The sequence below is a fragment of the Bicyclus anynana genome, chromosome 8 (assembly GCF_947172395.1).
Source record: "Bicyclus anynana chromosome 8, ilBicAnyn1.1, whole genome shotgun sequence".
Taxonomy (NCBI): Eukaryota; Metazoa; Arthropoda; class Insecta; order Lepidoptera; family Nymphalidae; genus Bicyclus; species Bicyclus anynana.
Window position 1 is genome coordinate 14,747,240 of NC_069090.1, and position 17,551 is coordinate 14,764,790.

Here is a 17,551-nt window from a genome sequence, read left to right on the forward strand (position 1 = left end):
CATACCAGAGAATTTTCTTAATTCTCTGCGTGTGTGAAGTCTGCCAATCCGCATTGGGCCAGCGTGGTGGACTATTGGCCTAACCCCTCTCATTCTGAGAAGAGACTCGAGCTCAGCAGTGAGCCGAATTTGGGTTGATAACGACGACGACGATATTATAATGATTGTATATTATTATACTCAAGTTTAGATTATAAGCCCAATGAGGTAATTTTTAAGTTTAATAATAAGAGAGCATTATTGAGACTACAAAACTTAACCTAGAGCAAAAGTTGATATATAAACTGAAACTCAATTATATTTTAAAAATATCTACTCACGAGAGTATCACATACTTATATATAAATAATAACAGACTATTTTAAATTATTCAAAATTAACATTCGGAATTAACAATTCATTTTTATAATTGTTAATCTATTCTATACTTATAATAAATCTGTACATGAAATATATTATCAAAATAACTATCAGGGGGTGATTAGTGGTGGTGGATACCGATGCCAAAAATGCAATCAGTAAAATTTTTGTCTGTCTGTCTGTCTGTTAAATAAATAAAATAAATAAATATAAATATACATACACAATACACATCACTATCTAGCCCCAAAGTAAGCATACAGAGTAGCTTGTGTTATAGGTACTAAGATAGTTGATATATTAATATACATTTATATACTACATATAAATACTTAAATTATGTATAAATACACACAGACACTGGAAAACACCCATGTTCTTTCTATATGTTCTTTATAGAAACAAAAACTACTCGACGGATTTTAATGAAACTTGGTACAATTATTCTTCCTACTCCTAGGCAGGTTATAATAAACTTTTCATCACGCTACGATTAATAGAAGCAGATCAGTGAAGGGAAATGTTGGGAAAACGGGAGATGTTACTCTATTTTTTAAGCTTCCGCCGCGTAGTATGTTCGTTATAGACACAAAAACTACTCTACGAATTTTAACAAAACTTGGTACTATTATGGTTCATACTCCTGGGAAGGTTATACTATACTTTTTATCACGCTACAATTAATAGGAGCAGAGCAGTGAAGAGAAATGTTGGGAAAACGGGAGAAGTTACACAATTTTTGAAGCTTCCGTCGCCGTCGCGTGGTAGGGTAGGGTTAAGGTAGGGGTAGGGTAGGGGTAGGGTAGGGGTAGGGTAGGGTAGGGTAGGGTAGGGGTAGTAGTAGGGTTTCACGCGGACGAAGTCGCGGGCGTCCGCTAGTGAGAAATATATTTGCAATTGAAACTTTTCTTGAATCCAATGTTATTTTCATAAATAGTAAACATTGGTAAACACCCATTTGCATGAAAACACCAGAAAGTAAAGGTAAAATTAACTGTCTATTGGAGTTTATATGTTGGCATCCTTAAACCGCAGGACTAAATAGCCAGTAAATTAAATTGTAACTATGATAAAAGCTGTATAAAGCGAATAACGTAAACCGCATCGAATTGTTTCCCGATCCCCGGCGGGATTGACCAGCGGCTTCCTTTGGCGGCGCGTAATGAATTTATACCGACAATCATTTTCAATTTATTTATACAACGTAGGTGCACTAGATCACCGCAGGCAGTAAATTAAATACGTAGCTATATTCATTAACCATTCATCATTCATCATTTTGGCTGGTGGAAGGCTTTGGCCGTTTGTACCACCCTACCGACAAAGACGTACCGCCAAGTGATTTAGCGTTCCGGTACGATGTCCAGTAGAAACCAAAAGGGGTGTGGATTTTCATCCTCCTCCTAACAAGTTAGCCCGCTTCCATCTTAGATTGCATCATCACTTACAATCAGGTGAGATTGTAGTCAAGGGCTGACTTGTAAATAAAAAAAAAACCATAATATTACGTTCCCAACAAAATACGACTACTTCACGAGAAACTAGAAGAATAAGCAGATATTAGCTTCGATTAAACGACTTCAAATAGGAGGTGGTTCTAAATTCGGCGCGTATGTTTTTTTAAATATCTGTTACCTCATAACTTTGTCATATAATAACCAATTTGGAATTTTTTTTTTGCTTAAAAGAGTAACACTTTCAGATTGGTCCCATTTCATTTTCATGAAATTCGGCTTAGTCATTTTATGTTAAAATTAAAATAACTAAACAACTGATGTATTAAAATCATTGCAGTCGGTTCCATTTTTATGTTAAGAAGATTATTTTAACGGTCCACTTATACGTCAGCAGTATAGCTACAGAGGGCCTAGTGGCAGTTTGATACTGTTACTGTCACGTAACGTAAACGCGAATTTATAAGGAATTGAAACAGCGCCATCTAGTGGCACTACTGCACAACTGTTTCAATTCCACATAAATTTGCGTTTACGTCAACGTGATAGTAACAGTATGAACATATTGAAAACTCCCACTAGGCACACAGATATAGAGCGACGACGAAATAAGCGAGTATTATATCGGTGACTTTCGAGTCACCGATATAATACACGGTGACGGTGACGCGAAAGTACGAGATTTCACCCATCCAAAAAGACGCACAGCACAGTGCGCCTTTTAGACACAGTCATGAGGATGTCGGTGACGCGAACCCATAAAACTTTCCCCGTCCAAAAAGTGCACAACGTAGCTAAAAAAATTTTCACTTTAAAAATTCGACGCCGACTTTTTGTCTGAGAACAATAAATAAGACATCAAATTCCATATAAGTTTATTTTCGCACACCATGTGATAAAGGTAGTACAAATAATATTCAAAATTAAAATGCGTATCCCATTCTTTAGGTGTGTTACAAAATTTAGAATAAAAAATTAATAACGTAAATTCAATAATTCTTTTTGGTGATTCAGATTTAATTATATACTACGTATTTATCTGAAAAAAAAATTACAAATTTTTTTTTATATTTAACTTTTTTTAGGTAGGTAGTTAGTTCATTAAAAATGGGCGACGGATTTTCAATTTCTGATTGTAAATAATCTAAGTAACTATAAAACTTTATAAATAATATTTTGTGTATTTTACATAATGTAAGTACTTCTTCAGTTACTTCAGCTGCACCAATACCATGAAGTATGTGACCACGGCTCCTAGGACCTAAAACAGAAATATCATAGATTTATTACACAGGGTGTAGTCCAGTAGTTTCACTTAATTTTAAACACTGTTCTTTCATTAGTAAAATGTTGTTATTGTTAATTATAAGTATAATTTTGACAAATCTAAAGTTAGGTTGGGTTAGGTTAGTACATAAGAATAAATAATAAATAATACATAAATACGTGATGTCACAATTCTTGAAGTATTTTATTTGACAGACATATTTTAGCAGACTCACAAATTATTACAAAAATAAGAAAACTATGTCGAACGAAGGTTATGATTCACAACATTTGTCAGGACAACTTAATTAACAAATCAAACTGTGACCAAAATAAGACAATAGAATGGCAGAGAATGACTTTGAATGAAGTCACGTACTTGTGAACGATGTGTGTAGGGTTAAAGGCGCCTTTGACAGATACCTAACACTACCCTTTTCCACTCATGTCACTCTCCCCGCCTATCCCAAGTAACCCATAAAGAATTACACAACAAGAAATGTGGACGGCTCTTTATTAACGACTATTTATTAAAAATATGTAAATTTAAAAGCGGCCAACGCGGCGATAACACATATGTGTTTCATTCCTAACTCTATGGACGCAGAAAGGTCTGCTGTAAGGCCGACCAATCAGAAGCAAGTTTGGACAGTTGACATTTAAAGATTGCAATTTAACGGTTTCACTTTGATAGATATACCGAAAAATAACATGTTAAATTGTAATCAGTATGTTCAGTTCACAATATATCGACAGATTACAATATTGCGAGTGATAATATAAGCTTACGTATTTGTCAATGTCGGTAAGAACTACTAGATGGCGCTGATGTTCTGAAGGGCTATCTCACAGTGGGTCAAGCCTTTCGGCTGAAACCTAAATATACGCATTAATATACGTTAAAGGGAAAACTATTTATGTAAACAAATTAACTTCACCAATATTTTCTCTCCAATAAGTTGTAAAAACTGTGTTAAGAGTGTACAACAGAATCCCAAAGGACAGGAGCCTAAGATTATGAGGTTCCCAATGGTTATGGGATTTGACGTAAGCCTCTCAATTTAAGTCACATCCCATAACCGAGGATCTTTTGAAGCTCTTAAAACATCGCAGCAAGAAAAACAGGAAGATTCAATGGATAAATAAAATAAATCAAATAAAAAAAAATAAAACAACGAACCCCACAATCATGAAGTCAAAGCCACAATGAAATGGGAGCAAATATTGTACTGACCACAAAACAATCAATCAGCGATACAGTACTCAGTGGAAGGAGGCGAGGGAAATCACCCGCCTGTTTGTTACTTAAAACAATAAATCTTTCTGTTCTCCCAAACCACTGTACAAGGGTATTAATACATTGACACGCTTAAGCGGATTTGTTTTTTACTTTTTAAAAGAATACTGGTCAGGCATCATAGTACCACTGTGCTAAGTCCTAATGTCTGGCCGCTCAGAACATGCGTTGTCAGGTCGAATGGGCGATGTAACTTTGTACTGGCGTACAGGGTTCTGAACATCGCTGTTTCACGGTTTTGCCAACTGTTTGTCTTTGTAGTGATGAGACAAAAAACGAGGCAAGTTTAATTGAATTGAGTTTGTCCCATTCACGATCTGTCAGAAAAGCAATCTCTGAGCGGCCGGACTTTATCAAAATTGTCTACTGGCTTATATAAACTTAGGACCTGCGAGTTTAATTTAGCTTTGCAGTTTTAAACATTTCGAATCACATTTTTGTTGTAGGTATTTATTTCATGATTAGTGCACCAATCATAGATGTGGCTTAAAGAAATACGTATTTTCCAACTAACTGCAAACAAATATAAGGGTATGGAGTTTACACCCAACACGCTGCTCCAATGTGAGGCGGGCTTAAGGTGTAATGTTTGACACTTTAACGATCGTTATTAATGATGGTATTAATGATCATGACAGGGACAAATGGATTAAAGTGATATCACAGCAACAAGTTGCCAAATCAGAGAAATTTACTGAAAGAATGAAAAGTTAGTATTTCAAAATTCATTCAAGGATTCAAATCTAGGTTCTCCTGATCTGAAGTTACATATGTTAACCACAGGGCCAAAAAAACAGCATGAGTTAGTCCAACATTTACACGCTAAAACGCAACCACTGTGACCTCAACATTAGGTACAAAATTGAAAAGACTTTATGTACAGCAAGTTTGTTAGGAGCTCGTGTTTGCTCAACAAAGCCAACCAAGAAGCGAATGGTGTCGCGAGAACAATAATAATTGAGGTTTCCTCTTAATGTGTTTATGTCTTTTATTATCTGTTTTCCTAATGAAATGTAACAACTTACAACTTTATACATTTTCAGGAATATACTTATACAACGTGTAATATTTTCATTATCATCATATCAGCCGATGGACGTTCACTGCAGGACATAGGCCTCTTGTGGGAACTTCCAAACATCACGATCCTGAGCCGCGTGCAAGCGAATCCCTGCGATTCGCTTGATGTCGTCAGTAAATACGTAATACTTATATCTTACGAGCTTATAACGCAATAAATATCTAACGTTAGTTAACATATAGCTTTTAGAAAGTAGAAAGATGCCGATGAGCCTTCTAGCTCGGTGATCCACTGGATCTAGAGCAGCGAGCTGGTATTTGGCTGATCCATCGCATAAGTGCACAAATGAACCTGCAGTTAACTATGGTAGCAACATAAGATGACAAAGGAGAAACCCAGTCTTCATACAAACTCGGCCCCCAAAAATTCAAATGATACAGAGCTAAAAATGGGCCATAAGTTTGAACATATAAGCAGATCTCATGAGGCCAAATTTCAGAAAAATCTACATTGGATAAATCAGCTAAATTACTTGTTAAAGGTACATTTGCGCTACTTCATCGAATCCATTTGACATCAAAATCATTGCATTATATACCTATGTGACAAACTGACAATTATTCTAGGGATATGACATTAATTTGACATAATTTGTCAATTGGAAATTCATTGTGATACAGATAATTCATAGAATGGATTTACTGTCAAACGTATCCGATGACACGTTCACAGATTCCACAGATTTGTAAAACAAGATTAGTATGAAAATAATGAAATCAGCTTATTTTCCCTGTTGGCCAATAATATTTCTTCTAAGACTCTAATGAAGCAATCTATTAAATAATACAAAATTTTTAGTAGGTACATTATTCATTTCTGTATCGTTCTGAAATTTTTCCAAAAGTGGGCCCAATTTAATAAAATGCTATGTCTGACTGTCACAGACTCACGGGCCATGTCAAACTTACAGATGCAAACAAATCCAATGAGACGGTGAAGAACTTGGCGCCGGAAATGCTCATAGCCTTCTGACACTGCTGGCAGACAATCTGCACGAACGTCTTCGCCTCTTCGGAGCCATCGTACCACTGGCAGGAGTACGCTGCCTCCATCACTGATGAACTCTGTTGACATGCAAAACATATACATTTTTGAGGTGATTACTCAGTATAGATTAATAAATAAATCTAAGATCAATTTTATACCTACCTCTTCGATAAGCTTGTTGCCAAAGATGCAAAAGTGAAACACTTGTCCAAGAGTATAGCCTAGATAGCCCACTGTACTGAATGCGTAAACGTTCAATCCGTTGATCTGGAAATAATCAAGATATATCACTAGCAAGATTTTTTCTTTACTCATGTGAAGTCATGTGAAGATTTTATATGAGTACAATAATTTCATATGCTACAAAATAAGCGACAAATAATAAATAAAGTAATATTTTAAGACTAACAAATATTACCTTAGTTGCTTGATAAGCTAACAATGTCAAAGTAATAGTAGACACCAGCATGTGGAATAATAGAGCCGTTCCATATGTATCTCCTATAGAAGATACTAATCTGGAAATTATTAAGAATTAAAAAGGGAAAATTAATTAATATAATTATGACAGTTTAGAACCAATTCAATGCTTGTTAATTTTCGTAGGGTTGTATTTTTGAGCTGTCCAATTTTTTTTGAGTCCAATCTCCATATAATAAACATGATAATATTATTTTTACAATTTAAACAGAGTGCTCGGAAGTATTTCCCTTTAGTTCAAGATGTGGACGAGTCCACTAATAGGAGCCAAACTGCATATATATGTAACTATATATATATATATATATGTAACTATATATATATATATAGATATATATATATAGTTATAGGCGTCTAACACACGCCTTTATCTACGTAATTATACGTACGTCTAGTTTCGTTATTATCATAAGGATGCGAATAAGGGACACATTCAAGTTCTATTTACAAAAGAAATATTGTTTTCTCCGAAAATATTCAATTTAGAACAAATGTTCCTTGAACAATTTTTGTTAAAGAATGCATATAACCCTAGAGTTATAGTAAATACTCCCGAGCACCCTGTATATAAACTAGAGATCACTTAATATTAGCATTAACTAACCTCACAATATGTTTGTGCCTTTCAACCCAATACTTGATAGCTGAACGTGCGAGTATTTCCTGTTTTTGGGTCAAACCGTTCGGGTTGTTGGGGTTCTGGCCAAAAGTCTGCAGTCTGCCCCCGCCACCGCGCAGCGTCATTCCAAAGTCATGCTGACTTGAATATATCCCTCTGATATCCATGTCTACTGGTTCCGGCACCTTCTCTGATACCTCTGCATTTGAAGTAACAGAACTAAGTATTTTAGAGATTAACTGATTTTAATCAAGATTTCATTCAAATTAGGCTTCATAAGTAGGCTCAGAGTAACTAAGATCTGTGATCAAAATATTACTTCTGAATTATTGTTAACTTTTAGAAGAGTGATAGCCCAGTGGATGTGACCTCTGCCTTCGATTCAGGGGGAGTAGGTTCGAATCCGGTCCAGGGCATGCACCTTTAACTTTTCAGTTATATGCATTTTAAGAAATTAAATATCAACTGTTTCAAACGGTGAAGGAAAACATCGCGAGGTAACCTGCATTCCTAAAAATTTTCTTAATTCTCCAGGTGTGTTAAGTTTGCCAATCCGCATTGGGATAGCGTGGTGGACTATTGGCCTAACCCCTCTATTGCACTTATTCATTATATACGACTGTGTGCTTAGTTTCAAAATAAGTTTGTAAAATGGTGGTAAACAAAAAAAAATAAACCTTGGCTGAGTTTGTTGCGGACTCTATTCGAACCAAGGCGCGTTTGGAACCCTCATAACTTTAATTTTAAGTTTTCGACTATTATTACCACCATTAGATTAAATTAAATTATGACATAATCCTGACTTTTCAAAAGAGCTTCTATAATAACCCTAATTGAAATAAATGAATTTTGATTTTTTTTATTTTATATAATTATTATCGTGACTGGTTCTATTCAGCAATATATTACCCGTAGAGGAAACTTTAAACAGTTCAGCAGTATTCGGTCTGTAGGTGTCCAAAGACGCGCTAAGTTCCATCAAAGGCTTCATGATGGCTTTCAAATGTTGGAGCTGTTCGCACGCGTAGATCAGCCAGGAGCAGAACATCACGTCCAGGAGGTTCGCGATGGACATGGCAAAGAGCAGCCAGTAGATCTGAAAATTAAATAAATTGAGAGATTAGTTGCTAGATCACTAGTTAAAGATTCATCATCATTATTAACAGCGTATTTTAACGGCCTGCAGGGCTAGACTTTTTGTACAGTGGATGGGATATGGAGCCACTATTCCTCTAAAATGCGGGTTGGCGGGCGATTCTTAGTAAAATGTTGACGTAATGACTGGAACTAGACTGGACTAATTAAATTAAATGAGCCGCGAAACTGTAGTGTCAATGGACGGAGCACATAGTTTGAATAGCCGATGGACATCGGGGTCCCAAGGTGCTGGAATGGCGACCCCGCACTAGAAAGCGCAGTGTTATAGTCGACCGCCCACCAGGTAGATTGACGACATTAAGCTTGTCGCAGGGATTCGTTGGATGCAGGCGGCTCAGGATCGTGATGTTTGGATGTGATGTCCAAGTCTATGTCCTGCTCTGGACGTCCATTGGATGATATGATGATGAAATTAAACTAATATGTATACATTCTGTGGTTAAGGCTTGTCCTAGAAAAGGGGATTTTTAATTCTTTACAAGTTAGCCGTTGACTACAACCTAATGGTATGTGATGATGTAATTCTAAGATGGATGCGGGCTAACTTGTTAGGAGGAGGATGAAAATCCACACCCCTTTCGAATTCTAAACGACTTCGTACCGAAACGCTAAATCTCTTGACGGTTCGCCTACGCCGGTAAGGTGGTAACTAGCCTCGGCCGAAGCCTCTCACCAACCAGACCTGGACCAGGTAAGAAAATCGGCCCAGGACCTCCGTTTTGTAAATCCACCGCGCATACCACTGCGCCACGGAAGCCGTCAAAATATCCAATATTCATCCTTTACCTGAAATGCAAACGCAGCGACGTACATGGTGCCGCTCATAGCATCGAAAGGATACCAAGCCTTGAGTGGTAGTCTCGGGACGGGTTCCGTCAGCGTCTCATTAGTCTCCTTGTCCACCAGCATACGCACTGAGTCTCCGAAGAACGTGATCGTTACCCAACCTAGAAGTAACAAGCCTAGAGTTGATTAATTTTAATGTAAGCTTAACCCTCTGAAAGAGACTCTTATAGTTTGTTCTTATAGCAGTGACTCGCCTCGAAGTGACTGACGAGACTGACTTTTTGTGCTATATCTATTTTTGTATGACCAATACTGAGTAATTCACATCCAATTAGTAGTAGGCGCGACAGTCAGTAACAGTTCACTAGGCAAGTATCCATGGCCTCAAGGAGTATGTCTGACCCCTTAACCGTAGAGATATTGATGAACAAATGTCATTCAGATACATGTTTTCAAGTTTAGAAGCGTTTGCGATTGTCCTCGAATAATGCACCCTCAAAAAAAATGCAATCCTCAAAACCCTCAAAAATCAGATGAACAATAGACATGCGCATTTCTGCCCTCCTTAATGGGAGCTCAGCGGCGTCAGCGGAGGAAGTTTGGGCGAGCGCAGAAGCATCGCCTGATGGGGACTGACGGCAGAAGCAGAGTAGATGAGCGGGACGACTCTCTAAGGGCGTCTCCTTTGAGACTCGGACCTCGGCTAAAAGAGCCGTTTGGGAAGGGTATCAGTCCGGGCGCCCCTGAGATCGTCAGGGTAAAAACACCACGTCTGGGTGACGTCAGATATCGGGGACCTCGTCTTCGCCGGCGAAGACGCTGTGTAGCTTGTGTTTGTGTTGTTTGGGAAGCATTGTTGTTCGTTATGTCATTTTCAGGATCATAAAGAAGCATTTCTTATACCTCTCACCATCTACACACAGCAAACTCTCAGTCTATATGACATATCACATCAGAATATCTTATTAATTAGCATGAATAAGTCTAAACTCGTATTTCCTAGTCAACTGTATCTCAGTTAAGTTAGAGATAAAACTCATAACGATACAAGTTTCTTTCAGAGTGTCTAGGGGGAACGTGTCTCATTTTCTGAAAAGCAATAGACACAGACAACTTTCACGAATGAAAATAAAATAACACACTCCGAGACATTTCAGAATATTACTTTGTACGTGTGAATAAGCTCGAGCATTTCAAAAAATAGTCTAGGATCTAGATAGATCGAAGTCTGACGTCAATTTAACATTTATTGATACTATCCGACGAATTGCTTCCACATTATTTGTAGGCGCCTGAATATTTAATTTAACTGCTTAGTTTCTATATAAAATTTAGATTTATAAGTATATTTCTTTTCAATATAAACTGTAACTTTGTCTGTTTGTAAATTTCTGTGTAAATAGGTAAATAAAGTTATGTGTATTAAATAGGATCATGAAGTTATCGTTTGGCTTAGATAATAAATAAATATAACCTAATATTTTCGTAGGAGTATTTATGTCATTATTTACTGAAGTGTAAAAGTGTCAGAACTTTAACGTTGTCTTGAAAACATGGTCATTACCATCAACAACTTATATTCGCCTCATTGTTGAGCACGAGTCTCCTCTCAGAATATCAATGGTTATTTTAATAGTCCACCACGCTGGCCCAATTATTGTATGCTTCACACACGTAGAGAACTAGGAAAATTCTCAAGTATGCCGGTTTCCTTACGACGTTTTCCCTTCACCGTTGGAGACACGTGATATTTAATTTCTTAAACGAGGTATTTAATTTAAATTCAATTTCATTTAAATTTCAATTCGTCCATTTTAATCCGAAAAATAAATCATATATATGACAGTTTACGAAAAATTTAGCAAGATGTAATTTATTTACTTTAAACTTTATACTTAATATATACCAACATCATCATTATCAGCCAATGGACGTCCACTGCTGGACATAGGTCTCTTGTATAGACTTCGAAATATCACGGTCGGCTGCCAGCATCCATCAGCTCCTTGCAACCTTGATGTCCTCGGCAACAGCAATACTTACACGTCACAGCAAAGATGGTCGTTCCGCAGATGAAGTAGAGGAGCCTCCTCATCTTGGTGAGCGCGAGCTGGTGGTACCTTGAGTCGGACTCCGTGAAGAGAGGATGGCTGTTCGACTGGTTCCATACCGCTAGAGTCCTGAACAAATAGTAGTACCTATTATATTTTTGAGGGAACTTATTCGGTGAATACCGTTTAAAAATTCATATTTACTAGTGACTCGCCCCGGCTTTGCAAGGGTGTTATATTTTTTATGCTATGAAGGCTAGCGCTTGATTACTTAAGCCTGATTGTAAGCATTAATGCGGTCTAAGTTGCAGCGCGCTTACCTAGAAGATGCTTATTTACTCTTCTTTTGAAGGTAATGATTTTAAACTAATTTCGTGGTTGTTCATTATGAATGTTATTTAAACGGGTACATACCACGATAAAACGACGAGATTTTTATTGTCGATATTTCGACCCGTCGTGACCACGATCCATGCAACTGGGTCGAAATATCGGCAATAAAAATCTCGTCGTTTTATCGTGGTATGTACCCGTTTAAATAACATTCTTTTGAAGGTGTTCAAATTATAAGTGTCAAGTAACACAAACGCCGGAAAGGGCACTCCAATTATTATTTTTATGATTAGTTTATACTACAGGATATATTTATGGCACACCCCGCGCCCGTCGACCCGGACAGTTAAGAACGTTGATCAATATAGAACAGACCTGCATACTGCAAAGTTACAACGATGTGACATCGCTCATTTCCACGGCAACCTCGCTGACATTGACATTTTAATGTTGGCATCCCATACAAATAAAGTTTAAATTCTAATAAAACTCTTTATAGGCGAATATTACATCGACGAGTACATATTTTGTACTCGTCGATGTAATATGATGCAGAATAACTCCCCTGAATACAAGACACTAATAACTCTCTTAGTCATACTATCGTTGTCATAACAAATTTGCAAATACTTTTTTATGTTAACGCCCCTCGTACTCGCAAGAACTAAGTAGTAATATTTATTATAACACTAAGCCAGCCAACACGCATTGGTGCAGTTTTGCGGATCTAAGCTACATAACATTTCTCTCTCTTATAAGTAGGCCTGATTCTGTAGGCTTTATAAGTAGGCCATTAAAATAGGCCAACGATAATGAGTTAAAATTTGGAACAAAAAACTCCCATCAGCTGATCTTTGCAGTAACACCGGCCTAGGTTTTTAATTAAAAGCGTTTTAGTATCACCGTCGGATCTGAAGTGCCAAGATAAAGGGAATGAAAAAGCCACTTCGGGGAAAATTATTTTCTATTTACAGCCCCTTTGTGAGCGGGCTAAGAGAAAATTGGGTGAAAATTAATACTCTACAAAAACTTGGTTACTCGACTGCCATTGTCTGCCATTTTGCTTAATTTCCTAGTCGGTATTGTTACAAACTTTTTGCTTTATTTTAAAAAAAGTTTGGTATATAGGTTTTTGATAATATTTTCTTTTGTTTTCGTAACGAGGTTAGCGCAAGCTATGTCGCTCATTAAATGAAAGATTGTTTGTGTTTTCAGAAAGCTGGAACACGGAAGTTTTCAGGGAAGTTGCTTTAGACTTGCTTAAGACATTTTCTTTAAAGCTGCAATACTAACCTAAGGCTTTCGTTAATTTACCATTTCATAAACTATACTTTGTACTTTATGCATGAATAAACTATGTGCATGTAAATATTGAATATTTTATTTGTAATATGAAAAATTACATGCTGTGATAGCCCAGAGTACCCTCTGCCTCCGTTTCCACAGGGTGTGGGTTCGAATCCGGTCCGGGGCATGCACCTCCAACTTTTCAGTTGTGTGCATTTTAAGGAATTAAATATCACGTGTCTCAAACGGTAAAGGAAAAACATCTGCATGCCAGAGAATTTTCTTAATGCTCTGCGTGTGTGAAGTTTGCCAATCCGGATTGGGCCAGCGTGACCCCTGGAGACTCGAGCTCAACAGTGAGCCAAATATGGGTTGATAATGATAATTACGATCCGGCGGTTTCACCCGTGTAGTTCCACAGGGATATGGGTACATAATTTACCCTATAGTCATCAGGGATTATATAAAATTCAAATAGTGAAAAATTTTATTCAATCAGTCTAGTAGCTTCATGACTATTCAATTCAGACAAACAAACTCAAATCTTGCTTGCACCATTTTTATTCCAGAATGGATAAAAATGAAAATAGGTACAGAGGATCTCATAGGTTATTGTCTGTAATGTCACAAAAAATAGCTTGGGATCTACGCAGGTAAAACTACTTTACATGACACTAAAAAACAATGAAACTTTTTTAAAAGGACATATCCCAATTTTAAATGGAGACTGGGCCATTATTGCAAGTGTCAACAAAGCAGAATAAATTATTTTTATCTTAAAATAACATAAAGTAAAAGAGTTAAAACCGAAAATAAAAAAAAAATTGGAACCCGCATTTAAGGCATTTTTAAACCAATTTAAGGTTTTTTTTTTGTTTAATGCTTCTCTGTCTACGATTTAATGTTTCTTTTTAACTTGTGTCTTTTTGACATTTGACAATATTACAGTCATGACATTGACAGCTAACACCGGATATGAATTCAATTCCAGGTGTTTTTATTGGTTGTATTGAACACTTTTACTGTATTGTCTGTGTTTAATTTGTTGACAAGGGAGCGAAACAAAAAAAAATAATCTAACTAATGCGGGTTCCAAAAATTATGAAAATTATTTTCTTAACAGAAATTTGTGTCTTCTATCCGTAAAAAATACTATTCACCTGCTTAAAAATTATAAATTATTAAATAATAAAGACCCATTTTGGGACATGTCCCTTGTGTCTATTTGTCTAGGCTTAATACCTGGAACGGGTAAACCGATTTAAACAGGAGTCACACTGAAAGATAGTGGTTTTGATATGTTGTTTTCACCAATTTAGACAGTGATTGAAGAGAAAACGTTTTATTAAAAACATAAGTTAATCATTGGGTGTATAAATAAATGTTTTATAAGATGTAATATTAACATTTATTATAATATAAAAGCTCAAATGAACCAAGCTAGCGTACTTAGTCTAAACTAAACGTCATTTTCTAGAATTCTCTCTAAAGAAATATGAAATCAATCGAGTAAATGCTTGAAAGGTTTCCGCCTACATCAAGTGAGGTAATTACCTCTATTCATGCTGAACGCGACTTGCTGCTCGATATTACGGAGCCATACAGCCATATATACTAGTTAGTATACTAGTACAGAATTTTATACAGAAATATTATTAGAATTTATTGTATTATTGTTCAACTATCTGGCGCCGCGCGGTTTCATCCGCGTGGTTCCCGTACCTGTAAGAATACAGGAATACGCGCACATTATATAGCTTAAAGCCTTCCTTGATAAATGGGCTATCTAACACTAAAAGAATTTTTCAAATTGGTCCAGTAGTTCCTGAGATTAGCGCGTTCAATCAAACAAACAAACAAACTCTTCAGCTTTATAATTATATGTATAGATACTGGTTACATTAAATATACGTGGGTTGACAAAGAAACAGAGGGCGATCTCCCTCCTCCTGGATTCTTCTAAACATATAAATGCGAAAGGATCGCAAAATTTCGAAAACTACTTGACTTACGAAGATAAAGTTTAGCAGGGAGTTAGTTTTTAGTTAGTAGACATTCGCTAAGAAAGCATTTACCAACAGGGCCGGATCAACGAGGTCTAAGGACGGAAAGACGCACGGTAAGATGTGTTTTATTAAGTAAATGATGTTTTCTTGTCCTGCATAATATTATCAAATTACCTCCCTTAGTGATTTGACTGTAAATACTTTTATCGTGATAAGTATTAGTTTTCAAAAACTAATGGGTCGATTTTCATGCGGTATTCGCACGCAGATTAAGCTTGTCTTGGTGCAGAATTGGGCGGCAGCTTTGTTTCATTGAGATCGGGCGTAAAGAAAAGAAGTATTTTTTATATAATTGTTTTATTCTATTACTGTATATTTATCTTTACGTAAGTTTTAAGGTAACACCTAAACTACTGAGCTGATTTTCGGTGAACTGAACTGCTAAACTTATAGTGTGTAGTAACTTTTAAATGTATAGATAAATTTAAAAAAAATATCCGAAATAAAATTATAATTACATGTGAAAGAAGTAGCAGTAATATAAATTCAAACCGTTGTTACCGTAATAGAGTTCTTATGAAATATGTTTTTGTAAAATACATTATTTTATGCAAATTTTAACTCCGAGGTCTTTAGAGAAATGAGCGCTGTGTTCTTTGTATTTTTTTCTTTTACGTCGAGATCGACCAACTAAGCCATAGTCTTTAGTCCAATTAAAATGGAAATTGGATTTAAAATTCCATTTGCGTTAGCGTTATTCATTCCCTTTCTACTAATTTGCTGGAAAATTTCATATTTTCTCAAAATAAAATTAATTTATTCATTTTGTGCTTATAGAAAAAACGGTTGTGAAATTTCAATTAATTTAAAAGAACGTTCATTACCTTGAGGAATGAGGACTATATGATATTGGCTTTATTGCTTATAAGATCTTTAGTTTCATAGTTAAAGACCTATTAATTACTAGCGGACGCTAGAAACTTAGTCCATTTGAAATTAAGTTTTCCACGAATCCCACAAGAGCCATGGTTTTTTTCTTTTATCCCGAAAAGTAGCATATAAGTTTTACACTAGCAGAGAAGGGGAGTGTTAGTTAACTGTCAAGGACGTCCTTAGTCCTACACCATCGGTCACAAGTTCGGGAATCTGCTCGGGGTTTTCTCTCTGCCACACGAACATCGTAAATCCTTCTCTATTTTCAAATCAAAGTCCCGTTCCAATCGGTTTAGCCGTTCCGACGATTACCCCGACAAATAGACAGATGAAAAATTTTAAAAAAAGCTTGTGGTTTGATGTCGTGTAAATAACTATAAGCGCTTGAGAAAACACAGTTATCTTGAAATCACAGTCAAACGTATTGTATTGAATATTGATCAATACAATATTAATACATGCGTCTGTCTATCTATTCGTTGGTCCAGTAGTTAACGCATTTCAATTACGAGGTCCTGGGCTCTAGGTCCGAGGTTGACCTATGTCATAGTGAGCTTTTCTTTCTTCTAAGAAATTTTCAGTAAAATTCTCAGAGTTGGGAAGTTGGTGGTGACGGTGTACAGACAACTGGTCATCATCATCAACAACTGATAGTGGGGGTTGAAGAATTTAACATTGTCACCGTAACCCTAGGCACGCCAACTCGTGTTGTGGTTCTAAGTTTCAGTTCACAGTTTATAAGGCCAGCGCTTGATTGCAATCAAGCCTGATGGTAACCATTGATGTAACCTATGGTGGAACACGCTTCTGGAAACGTCTGGAAGATGCCTACTCACTCTTGACTTGAAGATACCCATGTTGTGGTGGTAGGGTAAACAAAAAATCCAGCCAGTACGAGTCTGAGGATTATCAAACCCCTCTCTTGTACAAAAGAAGGCCAGGCCCTGTATTATTAAAAAGGATGATGATGATGATGATGATGATGATGATGATGATGACATTAATGATACCAAACCACATTAAAAAGATAATAACGCTAAAACTAACATACCTGTAAAAGTTCTTTGAGGTGATAGCAAAGAAGGTCAACTTGATAATAGTATGCGCGAAGAAAAGAACCGTGATTGTGTTAGCGGTCAGCTCGTTGACTTCGTCCGAGTATTTTGCCATATTAATCGCCATGCACGCGTAATGCATGACAATCAACAAAGCATGGACGACAGCATACACCTTACGAAGAAGAACTGACATGCTGGCATTCTCTAAAAAGTTTAAGGGCTTGTTTTATTACAAGTGATGGATGGTTTAAATAAGAGTTTTGTCACTTTCTCATTTTCTATCAAGTGACAAATACAAAATTTGTGAATAAGCTATCAGACACTTAAATTGTTAAACAAGCTCTAAAGCTAGTAGAAAGAAAGAAGAATTTTCAAAAAAACCGAAATTTTTAGAA

At 36.4% G+C, this 17,551-nt stretch overlaps 1 protein-coding gene across 1 annotated transcript; it reads right to left on the reverse strand.

Annotated features, from left to right (window-relative positions):
* Positions 1-2,693: 2,693 nt before the first annotated feature.
* Positions 2,694-17,349, reverse strand: LOC112048918 (odorant receptor coreceptor). Its single transcript, XM_024086622.2, has 9 exons — positions 17,150-17,349; positions 11,532-11,668; positions 9,489-9,649; positions 8,454-8,640; positions 7,530-7,743; positions 6,864-6,963; positions 6,608-6,712; positions 6,367-6,522; positions 2,694-3,075 (listed from the first exon to the last, which is right to left on the reverse strand). Exons 1-9 carry the CDS (start codon positions 17,347-17,349, stop codon positions 3,025-3,027), a joined length of 1,311 nt encoding a protein of 436 aa, XP_023942390.2. The 3' UTR covers positions 2,694-3,024.
* Positions 17,350-17,551: the final 202 nt, after the last annotated feature.